We start from the raw sequence: 20,314 nt of genomic DNA, 5'->3' as shown, positions 1-20,314 counted from the left end.
TTGGGAGGTGACATCGGTGGTGCGAGGCTTGAGGAGGAGGTGGAGGTGGGGAGGGTAGGATTGGAGAACCACGCAATCGTCTCCGTACACTGCTCTCACCGCTTCTACTTCTGCCTCAACTTCCTCTTCTTCGACGATGAGGGAGAGTTTTTTTTTTTTTTTTTTCTTTTTGTTTTGGGAGAGAGAGAAAAATAAGGATGCTTTCTCTTCTTTTTATTCTAATGTAGTGTTTTATCCAACGTAATTCGACCCACCAAAAGCAGCTCCACCACAATCCGACCTCCAGAAACTCAACTCAACTCAACAATCTTAGATGAATGGTTTTAATCTCTTCAATCTGGGTCTTGAAGGGCGATTTTCGAAGCTGAAGAACTGGGTCGGATTCGGTAGGGAGTGGCGCCACCGGTGGTTTGAAGTAAGAACACTATCCTATTCAAACAGTGTAGGAAAGGCTTTTGTTTTTATGTATAGGATTAGTTATTGATTGATTAATGATTAATGGGGATGTCACAGTCTTTTATTTTTTTTATATATATATTTTTTATATACAAAATAAAATTTTTAGTCTAACATAATTTTAGTATATATATATATATATATATATATATATATATATATATATATATATATATATATATGAAACTCTCTTATATAGACTTGAATCTTAATTTTTATTAAAATAAAAATAAATTTATTTTAAAAAAAAAAGTATGTCTCCCCAGACAAATTAAACCCTCAAAGTTAAACTTTTCCGTCATATTCAAATTCATCAAGATCAAACCCCCATTTTTCCAAGTTTAATAATGAGTTTGATACTTTCTGCATTTTTCAGTAGAAATATCTTGATCTCAAATCCTCTCATGGGAAACTATCGAATTATCAAAAATAAATAAATAAATAAATAAATAACAACAACAACAACAAGAGTCATCACAGTTAAAGCTAAATCCAATTTCCATTATTTTGGGTATAATAAAAATCGAAAATTGCAATTGGGCCTCCACATCTGGGACTGAACCCATTAACCCATCTCTTAGATTGCCTATCCAGACCGATGCGAATCGTTTTTGCCCATTTCCTTTAAATTTGAGTCTAAAGTCACACTGACTTCGATTTGGTTCCTCGTACTCGCACCAATTTCGCCAAAGAATTAACAATCACACTCCTGAGTCTCTGGTTGCACTACTTGATTTGTTTCTTGCTTCTCATTTATTTTCTACATATTCTAATACTTTTTTTTTTTTTTTGTACGCATTGTTTATGAGATCAATTAATGTTAATTTGCTACTTGTTCTGTGAGTGGACTGTGTTTAAAAATAAAATTTTATTTTATTCTTTTTTGACTTGCACCACTAAATAATGTTGTATTTAATAGGAGCTAGGCACATAGTGGCATGAAAATGTCTTCCTTGCGTTGGTTGAAGAAGGAATTATACGAGAAAAGCTTATCACAAGACATTCCTCATGTATGTGTTTGAAGTTTCTCAGTGACACAGTGAAAGTTCTAAATTATGTTGTCTGAAGTTTAATTGCTTAGTACATGTTACATATGCAATACGCAGAAACCTATTGCATGTCAACCTTGTTTATTAAAACAAAACTTACATAATAATCACTTGAAACACCATACTTCTATTAATCTTCACCAATGAAATTGGGTTCATCAGGCTTCTGTGGCAGTAGAAGCAACCTTTTTGGTGCTTTGCCTTCACCATTGTGTTCAACCTTTGAGGTCCCTGCTTCATCTGTCACACCATCTTGCAATCTGTCTTCTGCTTCATGTAAAGACTTATAAAGCTTTCTCTCATGGTACCTGCGCCAAACTGCTTGGATGCGACGAGCTGCCCACATTTTCCATTGTAAGGAGTAGTACCTGAAAGTCATCATTGCACAATTACACTTGGGGATCATTCCACTTGGAAAAATAAAGGTAATCAGAGTTCTAAAGTAATTTTTCTTCAAAGTCACTATGAATATTCAATTCTAATAATGATATCACAAACCAAGGAAAAGATATCATATTCTTTTTAAAATTTTTTGTTTAGAAATCCAATGCAACGGGCATTGTAGATTTTGGTGGGATAACCGTGGTGTTTCGATTTAAAATTAAACGAAGAATTGATGGCCGCATCTTTTTGTACAATTTCTGAACAATATATATATATATATATTTTTTTTTTTTTTTTTTTTTGTATAGCCTCACTTTGTTTGGAGAATGTTGACAATAATCATCCAAAATGTTGATAAGCTTAGCTTAAAGACTTGCCTGAAAATATGCTGGAACTGCTTGCTATGAAGACGCCGAAACTGAGAGGCCACAAACTTCAAATCAGCCGCCCTTAGCACAAAGGCTTCAACCTCTGTCTGAGCTATTACTGTTCTTGTTGAAATGGGAAGACTGGTAGAAGAGTGGGGATTCAAGGCCCATGCAAAAAGTTCTTCTCCACAGAAGTCACCGGCCTTCAAATCACCAGCGTTACCTTTTTCTCCAGCATTAGTAGTGATAGTGGTCAGGTTTCCTCGCATGATAAAGAGCATCTCATCCACTGGATCCCCCTCAAGGATAATGCAGCTCTTCCCTGTGTGAAGAACTGGTTTGAGACGATCACAAAGTGCATCAAACAGTTGAATATCCATTTTTTCAAACATTGGCACCTAAAAGATAAAATTGATTTGATGAACAAAATAGCTAGAAGTCGGACAAAAAGATGTATGGAAAAAAAAAATCAAAAGAAAAATTCTCACACTCTTGAGAAGACTTAAGCAAAGATGGCGTGTTATGTCCCTTCGGAGGTCCTTAGGAAGGCTTTTAAGTAGATTCTGTTCCTCAACACCTCTGGTTAGTTGCCATTTATACTGTTGGTATCGTCTAACTCGTGCCCTTAATTCCTCAGGGAGCATACGGTGGGACATCCACCGTTCTGCATCAGTCCTTTTCACTCTCATTTCTTCTACTCTCATTGTTGTGGATTGCAGATATCTCTGTAACATTCATAATATAGCACTTTTGTTAATCGAATCTTAGGACTATCTGTGGAAAGGTTTCTCCTCATAAGAGTGGATAGAGTTAGTGAGAACAGACCAACATCAAGTTTCGATTGAAGCTAAAATAGAACATCAGATCTTTAAGAATAAATACACCACAGAGAAATTAATACAATAATGTTTGCATGTTTATTGGATAAATTAGCATATTATGCACTTTCTGGATATCACAGGTATATGGCTTTCAATCAAAGGAAGGAGAAGGAGATAGCAATGGCTAGGATGACTTACACAGCTCTACAACAACAAATCAGAGTATTAACAATTAATACTGACTGTTGGGAGGCCACACCGGGGGGGGGGGGGGGGGGGGGGGGGGGGGGTTGGGGTGGGTGGGGGACATAAAAGCAAAAACACAAACAGGGGAGGCATAGCATATCAGGCAAAGAGTAGATATGGGAGACCAGTTTTTGAAGTATGCCATTCATTACAGGTCTACAACACAGTCCATGGCACAATAGCAGCAGTCAGAGAAGACCTATACCAAGCAAAGGAGGGGGGATTTCAAAAGGCAATGGTTCTAACAGAGACCATGGAGGCTCAAGGCATAATAACCCGGGTTGCCAAAGCCCCCTGAATTTGCTCTTTCATGGAAGACCTGAAACCACCAGAGAATAGAAAGACTCGTTTTTGAATGTCTGGTAGTTGTGTGTAGGACTTTAGGTTCGGTTGTAAACTGAGTTAAACAAGCACTAAACACTTATGTGAACTTCTTTATTGTTATTATTATTATTATTTATGCTGGCATGTAACTAAAATTTGTATGTCGTATAAAAAAGGAAAAAACAAGAAAACCAAAACAGAAAGTCAGACTGACTCAAACAATATCTATTTACATAATAATCTCATATTGCTAAAACATTAGGTTAGAAAGAGAACTGATAAGAATCAGAGAGTCACCTGCATATTGCCAATAAGTAACGAGAATAAAACCAACCCAAAGGTGGATATTGCGACAGCAAATACTATCTCCCATATATAAGTGCTTGTTTCAAGGTTTTGGCCAGCACAGCTGAGAAAAAACAAAATGATTCAATATAGAAATGCCTTTAGCTCCTAAACTGTAACTCACAATGTGTTAGATCTTGTTATAAGTTGACAAGCCTTGATTTATATATAGGAACTTAGGTAACCAAATTTTAATAGGAAAACATTCACTCTTGGAAATTAAAACCTATGCAGATGACATTTGAAATAATATTTGAGGTGATGCAATTGAGTTAAGGGAGTAGACACCTTTTCATGAAAAAAAGAAAAGAAATTAAAGAGACTAAATATTGCCAAAGAGTCTTGTAGTTCAATTGGTATTGTTGTGGTCTCTTTTATCAAAATGAACATATAGAGATAGGCTGGAAAGCTGCCTACCATTAGGGTTCAAATCTTTTATCCTCTCTTGTTATAACAATTAAATTTTATATATATTTGGAGGATTCTATATATTTACTTACCCAAGATTACGAAAAGCCCACCAAAAGCAGTAAGACAATTTCACTTTAAAATCTGTTGTATGTAGCAACAGTCCATTCTTGAGAACGTCAGTAAATATTCCAAAGTCAAAGTCCGTTGCTTTTTCAACATCATCAGGTTTGGTATAACGACAGCTCTCATTTAGACATTTAAAGCTTTTACAGAGGCCTTGACCACAGGGAAGATTACCTCCACATTCGATATAATCATGACAGTGCTCTTCCCAGCATGCACCCTCTCGTTCAATGGCAAACAAGTACCAAAAAGCTCCAACTACCTGCTTAATTTGTCACATTTATTTGTGATCATCATAAAATCTTTGAAATTAATATTGCTAATAATTCAAAATCAACTTACGTGACTGGCTAACATATAAAGAAAAAGATTATAAGCAGCTCCAGCCCATGCTGTCTGAGTCAGTATCCCTGAGGCTCTTGTTACTTCCATGTATAGTGGATAGAGCCGAGAGAGTCTAGGTACATATTGTAAGAAGATTACGAGCTTCAACATTTGCTTCATGATTAATGGAGCTTTGGTTTTTTTAGTGAAAATGATAACACAAACTACCACCTGAAAAGGAAGCAGAACACATCCATTACTGTAAAACTGACATTCCCTTACACGGTTAATTCTTTTAAATCAAGCAATTTGACACAACTTCAGCATAAGGCATTGTTTACTTTTACATATAGTTTGCTAGAGGCATTATGTGTTTTTGTGTGTCCAAAGTATCACTTTGAACTAGTTATTGTCAAAAGTCTTATAGCTTAATTGACACTTTTTAATATTTTCAATAGACTTCTACGACCTATCTATCAAATTACAATAAATAAATAATAATAATAATAACATTTGTCAGGGCATGTAAAATCTAACCTTAATCTCTCCACACACATAAATGTAAAGGCATAAGTATGGTACTCATACTGTGGTAATTCTCCCTTGAGAGACTAGTTTCCATTATTTCCTTAACTGGATTAACAGCAGCAAAAATGGAAGCCAAATGAAATGAATGATTATAATCACTTCCTCGACTAATTGCAAAGTAACAAGTATGGAAGCAAGTCTGTTACTATAAAATTGTGAACCTATGACTGCAGTGGGGTTTGAACTGAATGTTGTTATGAACACACAAAGACGTGTGTCTGTTTGGTAAGAGCTTTCTCTATTCACTTTTTAGTTTCTTTGCCTATATACAACTTTTTAAAATCTCATTTTTACCATACTTTAACCATTTTTCAACCAATAATCTTTTAGTAAAAAGCTACATCAAAATGCACTAAATAAGATTTCGTGAAATGTCCTGCATACCTGTGGCAATGGAAGAATTGACAGAATGTCAATGAGGAAGTATGTGGATAAGTATCTTTTTGCTATAGCCACCGGATCAGTAATCGTTTCACCCCTTCCGAAGACTTGAGAAGAAGGGGCAATAAACCCAGTACGGAACTGAAAGATTATATGAAGTACATAAAAGGCATCAAAGAGTGAACGAAGAACACAAGCAATTGTTGCTAGTTTTTCGTCCGCATCGAAGCATTTGTAATCTTCATTCTTGTCCTTATTATGGTTCTCGTCGATCACTGGGATGTAAAAGAACAAAGGGTCCACGGCCACAGATATGACACAAGAGAGCACAAATACTTTGTTCCAAGTTTGAAGAAATTGACCCTGAGGATCAAGAATTGTCTTCTTAGGAGTAGGAGCTGGAGCTGGCACTTTTTTTGGCTGATCACCTACATAAGGGATGCTTTTCAGTTTTTTGAAGCTTTTAATCCTCTCGGAACCCCTATCGAATCTTCCCTGAAGACTCTCCAAAACTCTGCCAACTGTTGTTCTAAAGCTTCTTGGACGTAGTCCATGTTCAAAGTCAGATTTCTGCCCAGAACTCAAAGATGGTTCTGTACTCCGATCGTTAAACCTGGATGAACATAATGTATAGATTAAAGCAGCATAAAGCAAGTGTAAGTAGCACAATATCAAATAACTGATTGCAATTTAGTCTACTGTAAGTCTCTTCCATAAACTGACACATCTGAATGGCCCCTAACTATGGAATTCTGCACTAAAACAGAATTTCAGAGAACAACTGATGTTTATTCAGTAATTCAGCCTTTTGCAACACTTCCAATTACCAATTCTGGTCTATTTACTTTCTAAGCTAGAATGCCTTAAAACGATAGACTGATAGCATAACATTAGATTCCTCCACTAGGATATTTTAAGATAGTTTCACTCAATCCGACTATTCAAATTGTTGCATGATAGTATTTGTGACCCGCACATACAGTACTCCAAGAAAGAAACAAAGACATGCTGACAAAATTTTTACTAGAAATAAAGGCAACAGAAGAAGGGACTGCTAAAATTCAGGCTTAAGCAAACTAACCTGAAAATTTTAAGTCGCTTGGAATCCATTTCCTTCACCCAATTAAATTTCCAACATAAAGAGACAGACCTGTGAATTTTGAACACACTTTATTTACAGTTAAGAAGTACGAGTTCAAATCTGAAATGATTTTCAATGAAACTGAAAACCCAGAATGAAAAATCCGAGAGATAAGTTAAAAGAGTAACAAGTAAGATATTATTAGCTATTATGGGACTGCAGTCAATCATCGAGCATCATCTAGTCAATCCATGCAGTCAGTGTCAAAAAGTAAAAACTTTAAACGTGTAACGTACCTTTAATCACTTTCCACGTAATAAAACCCAACCCCATTTTTTCAAGTCGGTAGTGGACTATAAATTGACTATAATTGTGTCATTGTTTATAAAACGTTGGAGACTAATGCAGGGAAGTTAATGCCGTACCGTACCAGCCGGTATTTCTCTTACCGGTCACTCAACCGGTACAGGAACATGCTTGTATCGTACCGTTTTAAATACCGGGCAGTACCGGACTATACCGGCTGTACCGGCGAAAATCGGACATTCCGGCCGAAAATTGAAATTCGGACGGTACCAAAAAAAAAAAAAAAAAACTATATTAATCACCTGCACTGTCATCCTCCAGTCACTAACCCGGCGCCGATCACCCACTACCAGTTGTTGCTGCCACCGCTTCTTCTTCACCTTTGTCCCAGCATAAATGTTCACTCTTCTCTGTATACTTTTCTCGTTGTGTCCGCCTCTGATGGTCTAATAAATGTGAATGAATGACGTTTAAATGGGCTAAAAGCAAAAACTGAAGTTAACTTTTTCAAATTTTGTCTTTTTTTTTACATCACACGACTTTGTACTTTTATTATTATTATTATATTATCATTTTATTAAAAGGATGGAAACATTAATGAGATGTAGCAAACTAGTAGTAATTAGGGTCTTTTTATAAAAGTGTTTAAGTATTATTGTTTGTATTTTATTAAAATATATGTGAGGAAAAAAATGTGTAAAAATATATTTTGGATCCGTTTAAATTGAATTTTGTAGTTGAAATTGAAAATTAAAATCTAAAAATAACGTAATAAAATAATTTTTAAATATGTGAATAGTAATTGACTTAAAAAACCAGTGAACCGTAAGAGCCGCGATGAACCTCCAGGTTTTGAAAACGTTCTCACCGGTCAGACCGTTTGAGGTTTTTTTTTTTTTTTTTGCTACTTACAGCTCACAAGTTTATAGCCATTGTTGAAGCTTCAAGCCTTCAACTTCAACCACCCACGGTGAGACTATCAGACTTGAGATCGCACCGCCATCTTCTTCTTCTTCTTCTATGCCTCGCTCGCTCTCTCTCTGTGCGTTTTAACCGAAGCTGTATCTGCATTTTTGCTTCTAGAGTCTTCTTCTTCTTCAATTCTTTGTAGATGATGCACTGCACGGACTGCTTGGTTACTTTACTTGCTTTTACTTTCAACCACTGAGGCTTGCTTTCACTGTCAACCACTCATGCTTGCAGTCAAGCACTTCTTAAATTTGATGGGGACTTGTTCATTTATTTAACCCATTTTTTAATGGGCCCACTCTTGTAGTTTTTTTTTTTTTTTTTTTTTAATTCACAGATGGTTGAATATTCAAATGTGCATAAAAATAAAAATACGGTTTTTGTCCTGTGTATTCAGTATTGGATCTGTTGCAATTATGATATATGTTTAAAAATGGACGTGTCAATATTTTAGCGTGTCCAATATCATAGGGTACTAGATAGAAACCACACCCAAAAAAGAAAATATTGAGTTGTCAATTATGCTTTGAATTTAATATTTTTTTTATTTGCATAATTATGTTTTCTTAGAATTTAATATTTTTTTCTAAAATAAATAAAAAAATTTAATACATTTTACTTGCATTATAAAATTTATAACATAAAAAATATATTTGAAATATAGATGTTTATATTTATTTGGATTATTTTAGTTAATTTTTCAATTTTTACTAATTTAATATATTTATTTATCTTTTAAATAATTATTTAATTAATTATGTCATCATCACAGTTAAATTTCGGTTGAACTTAGGTCTAACCTTATAAACCTTAAATCTCTTCTTTTTTTGATTTTTTGAACCGTTTGGGTCTGAAAATGAGATTCTCAAAGTATTAGCTGGATTTTACACTTTTTTTTTAATATTATCCTTTATTCTATTTGTCTTTACCAAACTAAACATTCATTAAAGGAACACTTACAAAAGCTAGTCCAAAACTTTTCTTACCTTTTTTTGCAGTGTACAAACATTTTGAGACCATAAAGGAAAAGAGAGATAAAGAGATATTACTTATGAGGAGATAGAATAAAAGACAATAAATAATTGAAGTCGTTGTGTGTTTGGATCCACGTTTATTGGCGTTTGCGTTTAGCTACGGCGTGTTTTCTCTTTATTTTTTTTCTTTTTTTTTAAGCCGCAACTTTTGATTTTTTTTTTTTCGTAAATAGTGCATCGAATGCACTGTTTACGGGTCCCATAAATTTCACTTTTTAACCACTTTTTTTTATTAAAAATGGGTCTCACAGTATTATTTACACATTTTAAAATTATTTTACTACAATGTTTTCAATTTTCAATTTTTAATTTCAACAAATAAATTCTATCCAAACGGATACTCGATAGCAAACTCTATAAAAGGGAATTGTACAAAGCATAAAGGAGAGTAACACTTACATAGCTGTCTTAGAAACAAGACCAGACGCTCAATTCTATAGGAAAAACAGGGGGCGGGTCTCTTTCTGATCTGGACAAGTGCTAAACACATCAATTGGTTGTACATTAGATTTTTTCTGAAACCACATCTATTTGTTTTCTAATCTTACTCTTTCTTCTTACATAGCTCTTTTCCTCTTTTTGGATTTATGGAGTAGATCTGATGTTACAAAATTTTCCAATCTTTTTTTTTTTTTTTGAGAAGGGAAATTTTCCAATCTTAATGCATATGTTAGTCCTTCCAAAATAATAATGCATATGTTAAATATTAGCTATGATATATTCCATATTGAATATGCTTTTTTTTTTTTTTTTTTTTGAGAAACCATATTGAATATGCTTGAATAAATGCATAAGAGAGAAGCATAAATTAGTAACACAAGAACACGAGGGTTACATGGTGGGCTACATCACTATTATATATATAAGAGTGTAGTACAAAACCTATGTTACAATAAACTCTAACATAAATATATATAATAAACTAAACCCTAAACTAATAGACTTCTAGTAAAATAAGAGACTTGGATTGCACACAAAATAAAATTAGGATTGGATCTAAACTAATGAGCTAATATATCTCTAACAGCATAGACTACAATCTCCAAATTTTTACATGAGGTTGAACTTGAACCCTCTCCACCTTATATAGAAGGACACAAAAAATGTCAATTGATCCATAATTAAACCATTGGTGATTAATATTAAATAGTCCATTTAGATGTATGATCACATCTAAGACAAAATTATGGAATTATCAATGCACTTTTAAAATTCTATAATTCTATACTTATATCATATGATTTTTTTAATAGTAATAAAATTTTTGGTCGTTAAATTTTTGTGAGAGTCATGTCAAGGATGTTATATAATTCCCCACTAAAATAAATTATCTTCAGCATGCATAAAAAAAATAGTTATTTATACGTAATAAAAGAAAGAAGCTCAAAAGAGTTTTAATTTAATCCACCCTAATTTTGTTCTCATGTGTCGCTTTTTTAAAATTTTCCATTCCATTTAAAACACTTCCACCAAGTTAAAGCTACGACTTCTAACCCATTTGAATTTCTTTTAGAATTTTTGAAAACTTATTATTGTGTGGTATGATTTGGTCAAGGTTTTTTTTTACTGAAACGAAAGTAGTTTTACTAGGGGTTTAAGTTAACCAAATTTGGAGAGAGAGAGAGAGAGAGAGAGAGAGAGAGAGAGAGAGAGAGAGAGAGAGAGAGAGAGAGAGAGAGAGAGAGAGAGAGAGAGAGAGAGAGAGAGAGAGAGAGAGAGAGAGAGAGAGAGAGAGAGAGAGAGAGAGAGAGAGAGAGAATGCTTCAAACCCCAATATTGTTCTAAATACTCTTATACAAATTGAAACATCTTAGTTTGACAACAATAATAAAAAATAAAAATAAAGTAGTAGAAGAGCATTTTGAGAATTATGAATGATTTATTTTTGTGAGCATATTGAAATGTGCTTTGAAAACTTATGGCAATTCATGATTAAAAGTTCAATATTGTTTTTAGTCCTTAACAAGGGACCATCATACTGCAATTAGTCCTTAGCAAAGGACGGTCCTAGAAAAGGTTACTTTATTTATTTTACTTTCTCACTTCACAAAACACTCAATATCAGTGATATTATTTTAGCTTTAAAATAATATAAACAACACAATAAAATAATATATCTACTACAATAAAATAATATACCCACTACAATAAATAACCATTACAACTACTATTGCAGTGGGTTTGGCTTTCTATTTTTCTTCTGATCTGAACACACTAACATCCAAATTTGCAAACAAAAAAAAAAATCACAAAAATTCCAATTTGCAAAACCTATAAAAAAAACCCAACATACCAAATCTAAAAACGGAAGAGAGTTGAGAGTCATTAGCTGAAAAAAGAAAAATAGAGCGCAAGGAAGAATGAGGCAAAAAAAAAAAAAAAAAAAAAAACAAAGAAGAAGAATAAAAACAACGTGCGAAAAAAAAAAAAAAAAAAAAGTGTGCAAGGGAGAAAGAGAGCGTGGAGGTGTAATAAAATACAATTTTTTGTCTTAGCTTTTTTTGCTACAGTGTACAACTATAGATAGCTGCGCACGGTACCAAAAAGCTAAAAATTTTAATTATGACATTACCATTGTAACATATTTTTTAGTATTAATAATGCTAAAAATAGCAATATGATTTTTTAGTACCATCAATATTAATGCTCTAGAAATCTCTAAAACATGTTCCTCAAAACTAAAAAACATGTTAAAGTAACATGAAAACAGGTGTATGGCTGTGGAATTTTTTTTGTTTAAAAAATATAAAATATCTCATCTCTAATCTCTTCCCCCCACAGATAAGAAACAGAAACACGTTGGATCTCTTCTCAATTTGTCTTTCTCCCCTATTACATTATTTTGGGTATAATAAAAATCCAAAATTGCAATTGGGCCTCCACATCTGGGATTGAACCCATTATTAACCCATCTCTTAGATTGCCTATCCAGCCCCATTTCCTTTAAATTTGAGTATGAAGTCACACTGACCTTGATTTTATTATATTTGGTTCCTCGCACTTGCACCACTCTCGCCAAAGAATTAACATTCACACTCCCGAGTTTGTGGCTGCGCTACTTGATTTGGTTATTTCTTATCATTTATTTTCTTCATATTCCAATGCTTATATCATCCAGAAATCATATTTATTTTGTAAGCATGGTTTATGAGATCAATTAATGTTAAATTGCTACTTGTTCTGTTCATGGATTTTATTTATTTCATTCCTATCTATAATAATGATAGCGGACCGTGTTTAAAAATAAAATTTTATGTTATTCCTTTTTGACTTACATCACTAAATAATGTTGTATTTAATAGGAGGCACATAGTGAAAATGTCTTCCATGGCCCATGTTACATGTTTTACTCTAAGATTTGCTTTGATTGAAGAAGGAATTATACGAGAAAAGCTTATCAGAAGACATTCCTCATGTATGTGTTTGAAGCTAATTAGTGATACACAGTGAAAGAAACAGTAGTTTTAAATTATGATATAAGCTTAATTACTTAGTACATGTTACATATGCTATACACAGAAACCTATTGCATGTCAACCTTGTTTATTAAAACAAAACTTAGATAATTATCAGTTGAAACACCATACTTATATTAATCTTCACCATTGAAATTGGGTTCATTGGGCTTCTGTGGCAGTAGTAGCAACTTTTTTGGTGCTTTGCCTTCACCATTGTGTTCAACCTTTGAGGTCCCTGCTTCATCTGTCACACCATCTTGCAATCTGTCTTCTGCTTCATGCAAAGACTTATAAAGCTTTCTCTCATGGTACCTGCGCCAAACTGCTTGGATGCGACGAGCTGCCCACGTTTTCCATTGTAAGGAGTAGAACCTGAAAGTCATCATTGCACAATTACACTTGGGGATCATTCCACTTGGAAAAATAAAGGTAATCAGAGTTCTAAGTAATTTTTCTTCGAAGTCACTATGAAAATTCAATTCTAACAATGAAAGAGTATCACAGCCAACAAAAAGATATCATATTCTTTTTAAAATTTTTTGTTTAGAAATCCAATGCGACAGGGGCATTGTAGATTTTGATGGGATAACCATGGTATTTCGATTTAAAATTAAACGAAGAATTGATAGCCACATCTTTTTTTACAATTTCTGAACTTGTGACAATAATCATCCAAAATGTTGATAAGCTTAGCTTAAAGACTTGCCTGAAAATATGCTGGAACTGCTTGTCATGAAGACGCCGAAACTGAGAGGCCACAAACTTCAAATCAGCAGCCCGTAGCACAAAGGCCTCAACCTCTGTCTGAGCTATTACTGTTCTTGTTGAAATGGGAAGACTGGTAGAGGAGCGGGGATTCAAGGCCCACGCAAAAAGTTCTTCTCCACAGAAATCTCCAGCCTTCAGATCACCAGCGTTACCTTTTTTTCCAGCATTAGTAGTGATAGTGGTCAGGTTTCCTCGCATGATAAAGAGCATCTCATCCACTGGATCCCCCTCAAGGATAATGCAGCTCTTCTCTGTGTGAATAACTGGTTTGAGACGATCACAAAGTGCATCAAACAGTTGAATATCCATTTTTTCAAACATTGGCACCTAAAAGATAAAATTGACTTGATAAACACAATAGGTAGAAGTTGGACAAAAAGATGTATGATAAAAAAAAAAAAAAAAAAATCAAAGAAAAAATCTCACACTCTTGAGAAGGTTTAAGCAAAGATGGCGTGTTATGTCCCTTCGGAGGTCCTTAGGGAGGCTTTGAAGTAGATTCTCTTCCTCAACACCCCTGGTTAGTTGCCATTTATACTGTTGGTATCGTCTAACTCGTGCCCTTAATTCCTCGGGGAGCATACGGTGGGACATCCACCGTTCTGCATCAGTCCTTTTCACTCTCATTTCTTCTACTCTCATTGTTGTGGATTGCAGATATCTCTATCACAGCACAAGGTTCATAATATAGCACTTTAGTTAATCAAATCTTAGGACTGTCTGTGGTTAGGTTTCTAGTCAAAAGAGCAGAGAGAATTAGAGAGAACAAACCAACATCATGTTTATATTGAAGCTAAAGAAATTGGAAAAGTCAAAATAGAACAAATCTTTAATAATAAATACACCATAGATAAATTGATACAATAATTATGCATGTTTATTGGATGAATTATCATATTATGCATGTTTCTGGGTTATCATGGGTATATGGCTTTCAGTCAAAAGAAGGAGAAGGAAATAGCAATGGCAAGGACAACTTACACAGCTCTATAGCAAGAAATCAGTGTACCTGTAGATCGGCAATTAATAATGACTGTGGGGGGACATAAAAGCAAAAACACAAGCAGAGGAGGCATGGTATATGCTAGATCAGGTAAAGAGAAGAGATGGGAGACCAGTTTTTGAAGGCTGCCATTCATTACTGGTCTACAGCAAAGTCCATACCACAGTAGCAGCATTTAGAGAAGTCCTATAACGAAGGGGATTTTAAAGAGCAGTGGTTTCTAACCAAGAACAAGCAGGCTCAAGGCATAATAACCCGGGTTGTCAAAGCCCCATGGATTTGCTTTGTCATAATGGAAGACCTAGACTACTGGAGAGTAGGGATAAGTTTTTGAATGTCTAGTAGTTGATTGTAGGATTTTCGTAAATCTTTTGTTTTAATGCCGGCATGTAACTAAACTTTCTATATATATATATATATATATATAAAGTCAGACTGACTCAAACATCTATTTACATAATCATCTCATAAGATGCTAAAACATTAGGTGGGGAAGAGAAATGATGAGAATCAGAGAGTTACCTGCATATTGCCAATAAGTAACGAGAATAAAACCAACCCAAAGGTGGATATGAACACAGCAAAGACTATCTCCCAAATAAAAGTGCTTGTTTCAAGGTTTTGGCCAAGAGAGCTGGGAAAAAACAAAATGGTTCAACTTAAAAATGCCTTTAGCTCCTAAGCTCTCGCAATGAGTTAGATCTTGTTATAAGTTGACAAGCCTTGATTTATATATAGGAACTTAGGAAGGAAATTTCAATAGGAAAATATTCACTCATGGAAATTAAAACCTATGCAGATAACATTTGAAATAATTTTTACGCCAATGCAACTGAGTTAAGAAATTAGGCATCTTTTCATGAAAAACTAAAAGAAAATAAAAAAGAAAAAAAAGAGAGTTAATAGGCTAGACAATGCCAACTATAAAGAGAAGTAGAGTTCGAATATATTATTCTCACTTATTATAAAAATTAAATTTAGGTGTGTGTGTGTGTGTGTGTGTGTGTGTATATAGAGAGAGAGAGAGAGAGTTCAAGGATTCTATATATTTACTTACCTAAGGTTACGAAAACCCCACCAAAAGCAGTAACTTAATTTCACTTTAAAATCTGTTATATCCAGTACCATTCCAGACTTCAGAGCGTCAGTAAACATTCCAAAGTCAAAGTCATTTTCTCCAACATCATCGGGTTTTTTAACAGGGCACTCCTTATATAGACCTACAAAGTCTAATTTTGAATCATCGCGGTCTCCACAGTAAAAATATTTATCTTTACAATCACCATTAGTCATACACTTATTTTGCCAGCATGTACCCTCTCGTTCAATGGCAAACAAGTACCAAAAAGCTCCAACTACCTGGTTTTGTTTGTCACATTTTTATTTGTGAGCATAAAATCTTGGAAGTAATGTTAATAATTTAACAAAATCACCAAAGCAACTTACGTGACTGGCTAGCATATAGAGAAAAAGATTATAAGCAGCTCCAGCCCATGCTGTTTGAGTCAGTATCCCGGAAGTTCTTGTTACTTCCATGTATAGTGGATAGAGCCGAATAAGTCTAGGCACATACTGTGAGAAGATTACGAGCTTCAGCATTTGCTTCATGATTGGAACTCGGAATTTGATTGACAAAATGATATCAAAAACTACCACCTGAAAAGCAAAACACATAAATAACTGTGAAACTGACTTTCCCTTCATGGTCAATTCTTTTAACTCAAGCAATTTGACACAATTTCAGTATAAGACACAGTTTAATTCTACATATAACTTGATAGATGCATTATGTGTCGGTGTGTGTTAAATGTATCACTTTGAACTAATATTTGTCAAATTCTGATAGAGCTCTTTTTGGTGTTTTCATCTGAAATATCGTTCAAATCTCCACTTCCTCAATTATTAAATTATTAAAAAAAAAAAATTTGTCAAATATATGTCAGGGCATGAAATCTGACTTCATAGCCTATCCATACACAGTTTTTAAGGGCAAAAGTATGGTACTCATCATATGGTAATTCTACCCTTAGAAACTCGTTTCCATTATTTCCTTTAACTAATTTAACAGCAGCAAAAATGGAAGCCAAATGAACTGTATGATATGATTATAATTAATTCCCTGACTAATTGCAAAGTAAAGGCAGGGAAACAAGTCCCTCACTATAAAATTGTGAACCTATGAGAGCAGTGGTGTTTGAACTGAATATTGTTATGCCTGTTTGGTAAGAGCTTTCTCTTTTCACTTTTCATTTTATTTGACTATATACAGCTTTTTCAAACCTCACTTTTTCTAGGTACAGTTACACATTAACCAATTTTTAACAAATAAGTTTTTAGTAAAAAGCAATACCCAAATACACTAAATAAGATTTTGTGAAGCTTCAGATTGATTGAATGTCCTGCATACCTGTGGAAAGGGAAGAATTGACAGAATGTCAATGAGGAAGTATGTGGATAAGTATCTTTTTGCTATTGCCACCGGATCACTAATCATCTCACCCCTTCCGAATACTTGAGAAGAAGGGGCAATAAACCCAGTACGGAACTGAAAGATTATATGAAGTGCATAAAAAGCATCAAAGAGTGAACGAAGAACAAAAGCAATTATAGCCAGTTTATTGTCCACACCAAGGCACTTCTCCTTGTCCTTGATCACTGGGATGTAAAAGAACAAAGGGTCCACAGCCACAGATATGACACAAGAGAGCACAAATACTTTGTTCCAAGTTTGAAGAAACTGACCCTGAGGATCAAGAATTGTCTTCTTAGGAGTAGGAGCTGGAGCTGTCACTTTTTTTGGCTGATCACCTACATAAGGGATGCTTTTCAGTTTTTTGAAGCTTTTAATCCTCTCGGAACCCCTATCGAATCTTCCCCGAAGCCTCTCCAAAACTCTGCCAACTGCTGTTCTAAAGCTTCTTGGACGTAGTCCATGTTCAAAGTCAGATTTCTGCCCAGAACTCAAAGATGGTTCTGTACTCCGATCGTTAAACCTGGATGAACATAATGTATAGGTTAAAGCAGCATAAAGCAAGTGTAAGTAGCACAATATCAAATAACTGATTGCAATTTAGTCTACTGTAAGTCTCTTCCATAAACTGACACATCTGAATGTCCCCTAACTATGGAATTCTGCACTAAAACAGAATTTCAGAGAACAACTGATGTTTATTCAGTAATTCAGCCTTTTGCAACACTTCCAATTACCAATTCTGGTCTCTTTACTTTCTAAGCTAGAATGCCTTAAAACGATAGACTGATAGCATAACATTAGATTCCTCCATTAGGATATTTTAAGATATTTTCACTCAATCCGACTATTCAAATTGTTGCATGATAGTATTTGTGACCCGCACATACAGTACTCCAAGAAAGAAACAAAGACATGCTGACAAAATTTTTACTAGAAATAAAGGCAACAGAAGAAGGGACTGCCAAAATTCAGGCTTAAGCAAACTAACCTGAAAATTTTAAGTCGCTTGGAATCCATTTCCTTCACCCAATTAAATTTCCAACATAAAGAGACAGATCTGTGATTTTGGACACACTTTATTTACAGTTAAGAAGAACGAGTTCAAATCTGAAATTATTTTCAATGAAACTGAAAACCCAGAATGAAAAATCCGAGAGATAAGTTAAAAGAGTAACAAGTATGATATTATTAGCTATTATGGGACTGCAGTCAATCATTGAGCATCATCTAGTCAATCCATGCAGTCAGTGTCAACAAGTAAAAACTTTAAACGTGTAACGTGCCTTTAATCACTTTCCACGTAATAAAACCCAACCCCATTTTTTCAAGTCGGTAGTGGACTATAAATTGACTATAATGTGTCATTGTTTATAAAACGTTGGAGACTAATGCAGGGAAGTTAATGCCGTACCGTATCAGCCGGTATTTCTCTTACCGGTCACTCAACCGGTACAGAAACATGCTTATATCGTACCGTTTTAAATACCGGGCAGTACCGGATTATACCGGCTGTACCGGCGAAAATCGGACATTCCGGCCGAAAATTGAAATTCGGACGGTACCAAAAAAAAAAAAAAACTATATTAATCACCTGCACTGTCATCCTCCAGTCACTAACCCGGCGCCGATCACCCACTACCAGTTGTTGCTGCCACCGCTTCTTCTTCACCTTTGTCCCAGCATAAATGTTCACTCTTCTCTGTATACTTTTCTCGTTGTGTCCGCCTCTGATGGTCTAATAAATGTGAATGAATGACGTTTAAATGGGCTAAAAGCAAAAACTGAAGTTAACTTTTTCAAATTTTGTCTTTTTTTTTACATCACACGACTTTGTACTTTTATTATTATTATATTATCATTTTATTAAAAGGATGGAAACATTAATGAGATGTAGCAAACTAGTAGTAATTAGGGTCTTTTTATAAAAGTGTTTAAGTATTATTGTTTGTATTTTATTAAAATACAGGTGAGGAAAAAAATATGTAAAAATATATTTAGGATCCGTTTAAATTGAATTTTGTAGTTAAAATTGAAAATTAAAAATTGAAAATATTGTAACAAAATAATTTTTAAATATGTGAATAATATCGTTGTATCTATTTTTAATATTTTTTTAGTGTGTGAACAGTGCTGTGAACAATGATGAACAATGTGTGGACAGTGATTTTTGTCCCCTGTACAGTGAACCCATGTGATATTACTGTTTACACGCAAAAAAAAAAAAAAAAAAAAAAAAAAAAAAAAAAAAAAAAAACTGAAAACGCAAACGCCCACTCCAAACGATATCATAATGTTGCTTAAAAACTAAAAATAACCTGTATAACATATCTATCAAGCGGGCCTGGATCTTCATACATTTTAAAAAACTATTAAGTTTTGTAAATAAATTATATAAAATTTGACTAATAAATATATAAATAATATATATAGCAGTAGAACCAAAACGATACACCGATATTAATCGATATACAAAATATATCGTACTGTTGGTCAAATCAATACTACCTCCAATACAATATTAACTTCCTTGAAATAATGTGGACTTCCTTGTCTCACATTAATAATGCATAGCATAGGTTTCACCAAAAATTTAGTATAGGTCTCACCAAAAATTTAGTAAGTGAGACTATTATTAATGAAGATAATATATTACAGCATTATTGTACTCTTGAAAAAAATATTGTATAATTACTCCACGTGTCTTAGTATTTTCACTTTTTAACATGGTAAAATACAATTAATAATCTTGAGGTAAATTACTTAATTTGTGCCAATGATTGTAAGGTTTAAGGATTTTAAAATTAACCAACTTTTTCCTAATCACAGTAAAAAAATGAGTAGGTATTTAAGAACTAAATTGATCAATTTTGACCATTAAAAACATTTGAAATGATGATCCATTTACAAATATAAATAATTATAAGATGCGTGGAATAAGAATTGAAATTCAAATTTTCAATAAAGTTTCATACAAATATAAAAGATAAGTTAGAATTTCTACCTTGGATTAAACAAATAAAAAAGGATCAATTTTAAAATTCAGATTGGACTGTGAATTCAGACCCGACCGCACAGTCCAACCGGATTAACCGGGAACCATTCACTAAAGCCGTTCTTTTAACCTTGTAATTGGCTTAAAAAGCCAGTGAACCGTAAGAGCCGCGATGAACCTCCAGGTTTTGAAAACGTTCTCACCGGTCAGACCGTTCGAGGTTTTTTTTTTTTTTTTCTTACTACTTACAGCTCACAAGTTTATAGCCATTGTTGAAGCTTCAAGCCTTCAACTTCAACCACCCACGGTGAGACTATCAGACTTGAGATAGCACCGCCATCTTCTTCTTCTTCTTCTATGCCTCGCTCGCTCTCTCTCTGTGCGTTTTAACCGAAGCTGTATCTGCATTT

At 34.0% G+C, this 20,314-nt stretch overlaps 1 protein-coding gene across 5 annotated transcripts; it reads right to left on the bottom strand.

Annotated features, from left to right (window-relative positions):
• Positions 1–1,418: 1,418 nt before the first annotated feature.
• On the bottom strand, positions 1,419–18,644 carry LOC126720405 (cyclic nucleotide-gated ion channel 1-like). Of its 5 annotated transcripts, XM_050422843.1 has the most exons (10): positions 18,563–18,598; positions 7,510–7,549; positions 6,902–6,970; positions 5,824–6,433; positions 4,870–5,082; positions 4,494–4,789; positions 3,946–4,057; positions 2,746–2,982; positions 2,267–2,655; positions 1,419–1,873 (listed from the first exon to the last, which is right to left on the bottom strand). In XM_050422843.1, exons 3-10 carry the CDS (start codon positions 6,928–6,930, stop codon positions 1,636–1,638), a joined length of 2,124 nt encoding a protein of 707 aa, XP_050278800.1. In that variant the 5' UTR covers positions 6,931–6,970; positions 7,510–7,549; positions 18,563–18,598; the 3' UTR covers positions 1,419–1,635. The 5 variants fall into 5 exon arrangements, with proteins under 5 accessions (XP_050278800.1, XP_050278799.1, XP_050278801.1 ...); XM_050422842.1 differs by lacking the exon at positions 7,510–7,549 and having other exon boundaries at positions 18,504–18,644; XM_050422844.1 differs by lacking the exons at positions 2,267–2,655; positions 2,746–2,982; positions 3,946–4,057; ... (4 more) ...; positions 7,510–7,549; positions 18,563–18,598 and adding exons at positions 12,900–13,040; positions 13,375–13,763; positions 13,863–14,099; ... (3 more) ...; positions 16,847–17,432; positions 17,901–18,168 and having other exon boundaries at positions 1,419–1,732.
• Between the last annotated feature and the right edge of the window lie 1,670 nt (positions 18,645–20,314).

This window comes from Quercus robur, chromosome 4 (assembly GCF_932294415.1).
Source record: "Quercus robur chromosome 4, dhQueRobu3.1, whole genome shotgun sequence".
NCBI lineage: Eukaryota > Viridiplantae > Streptophyta > Magnoliopsida > Fagales > Fagaceae > Quercus > Quercus robur.
Note: the sequence above shows the minus strand (reverse complement) of the source record. Positions and strands in the feature narration are given on the sequence as shown.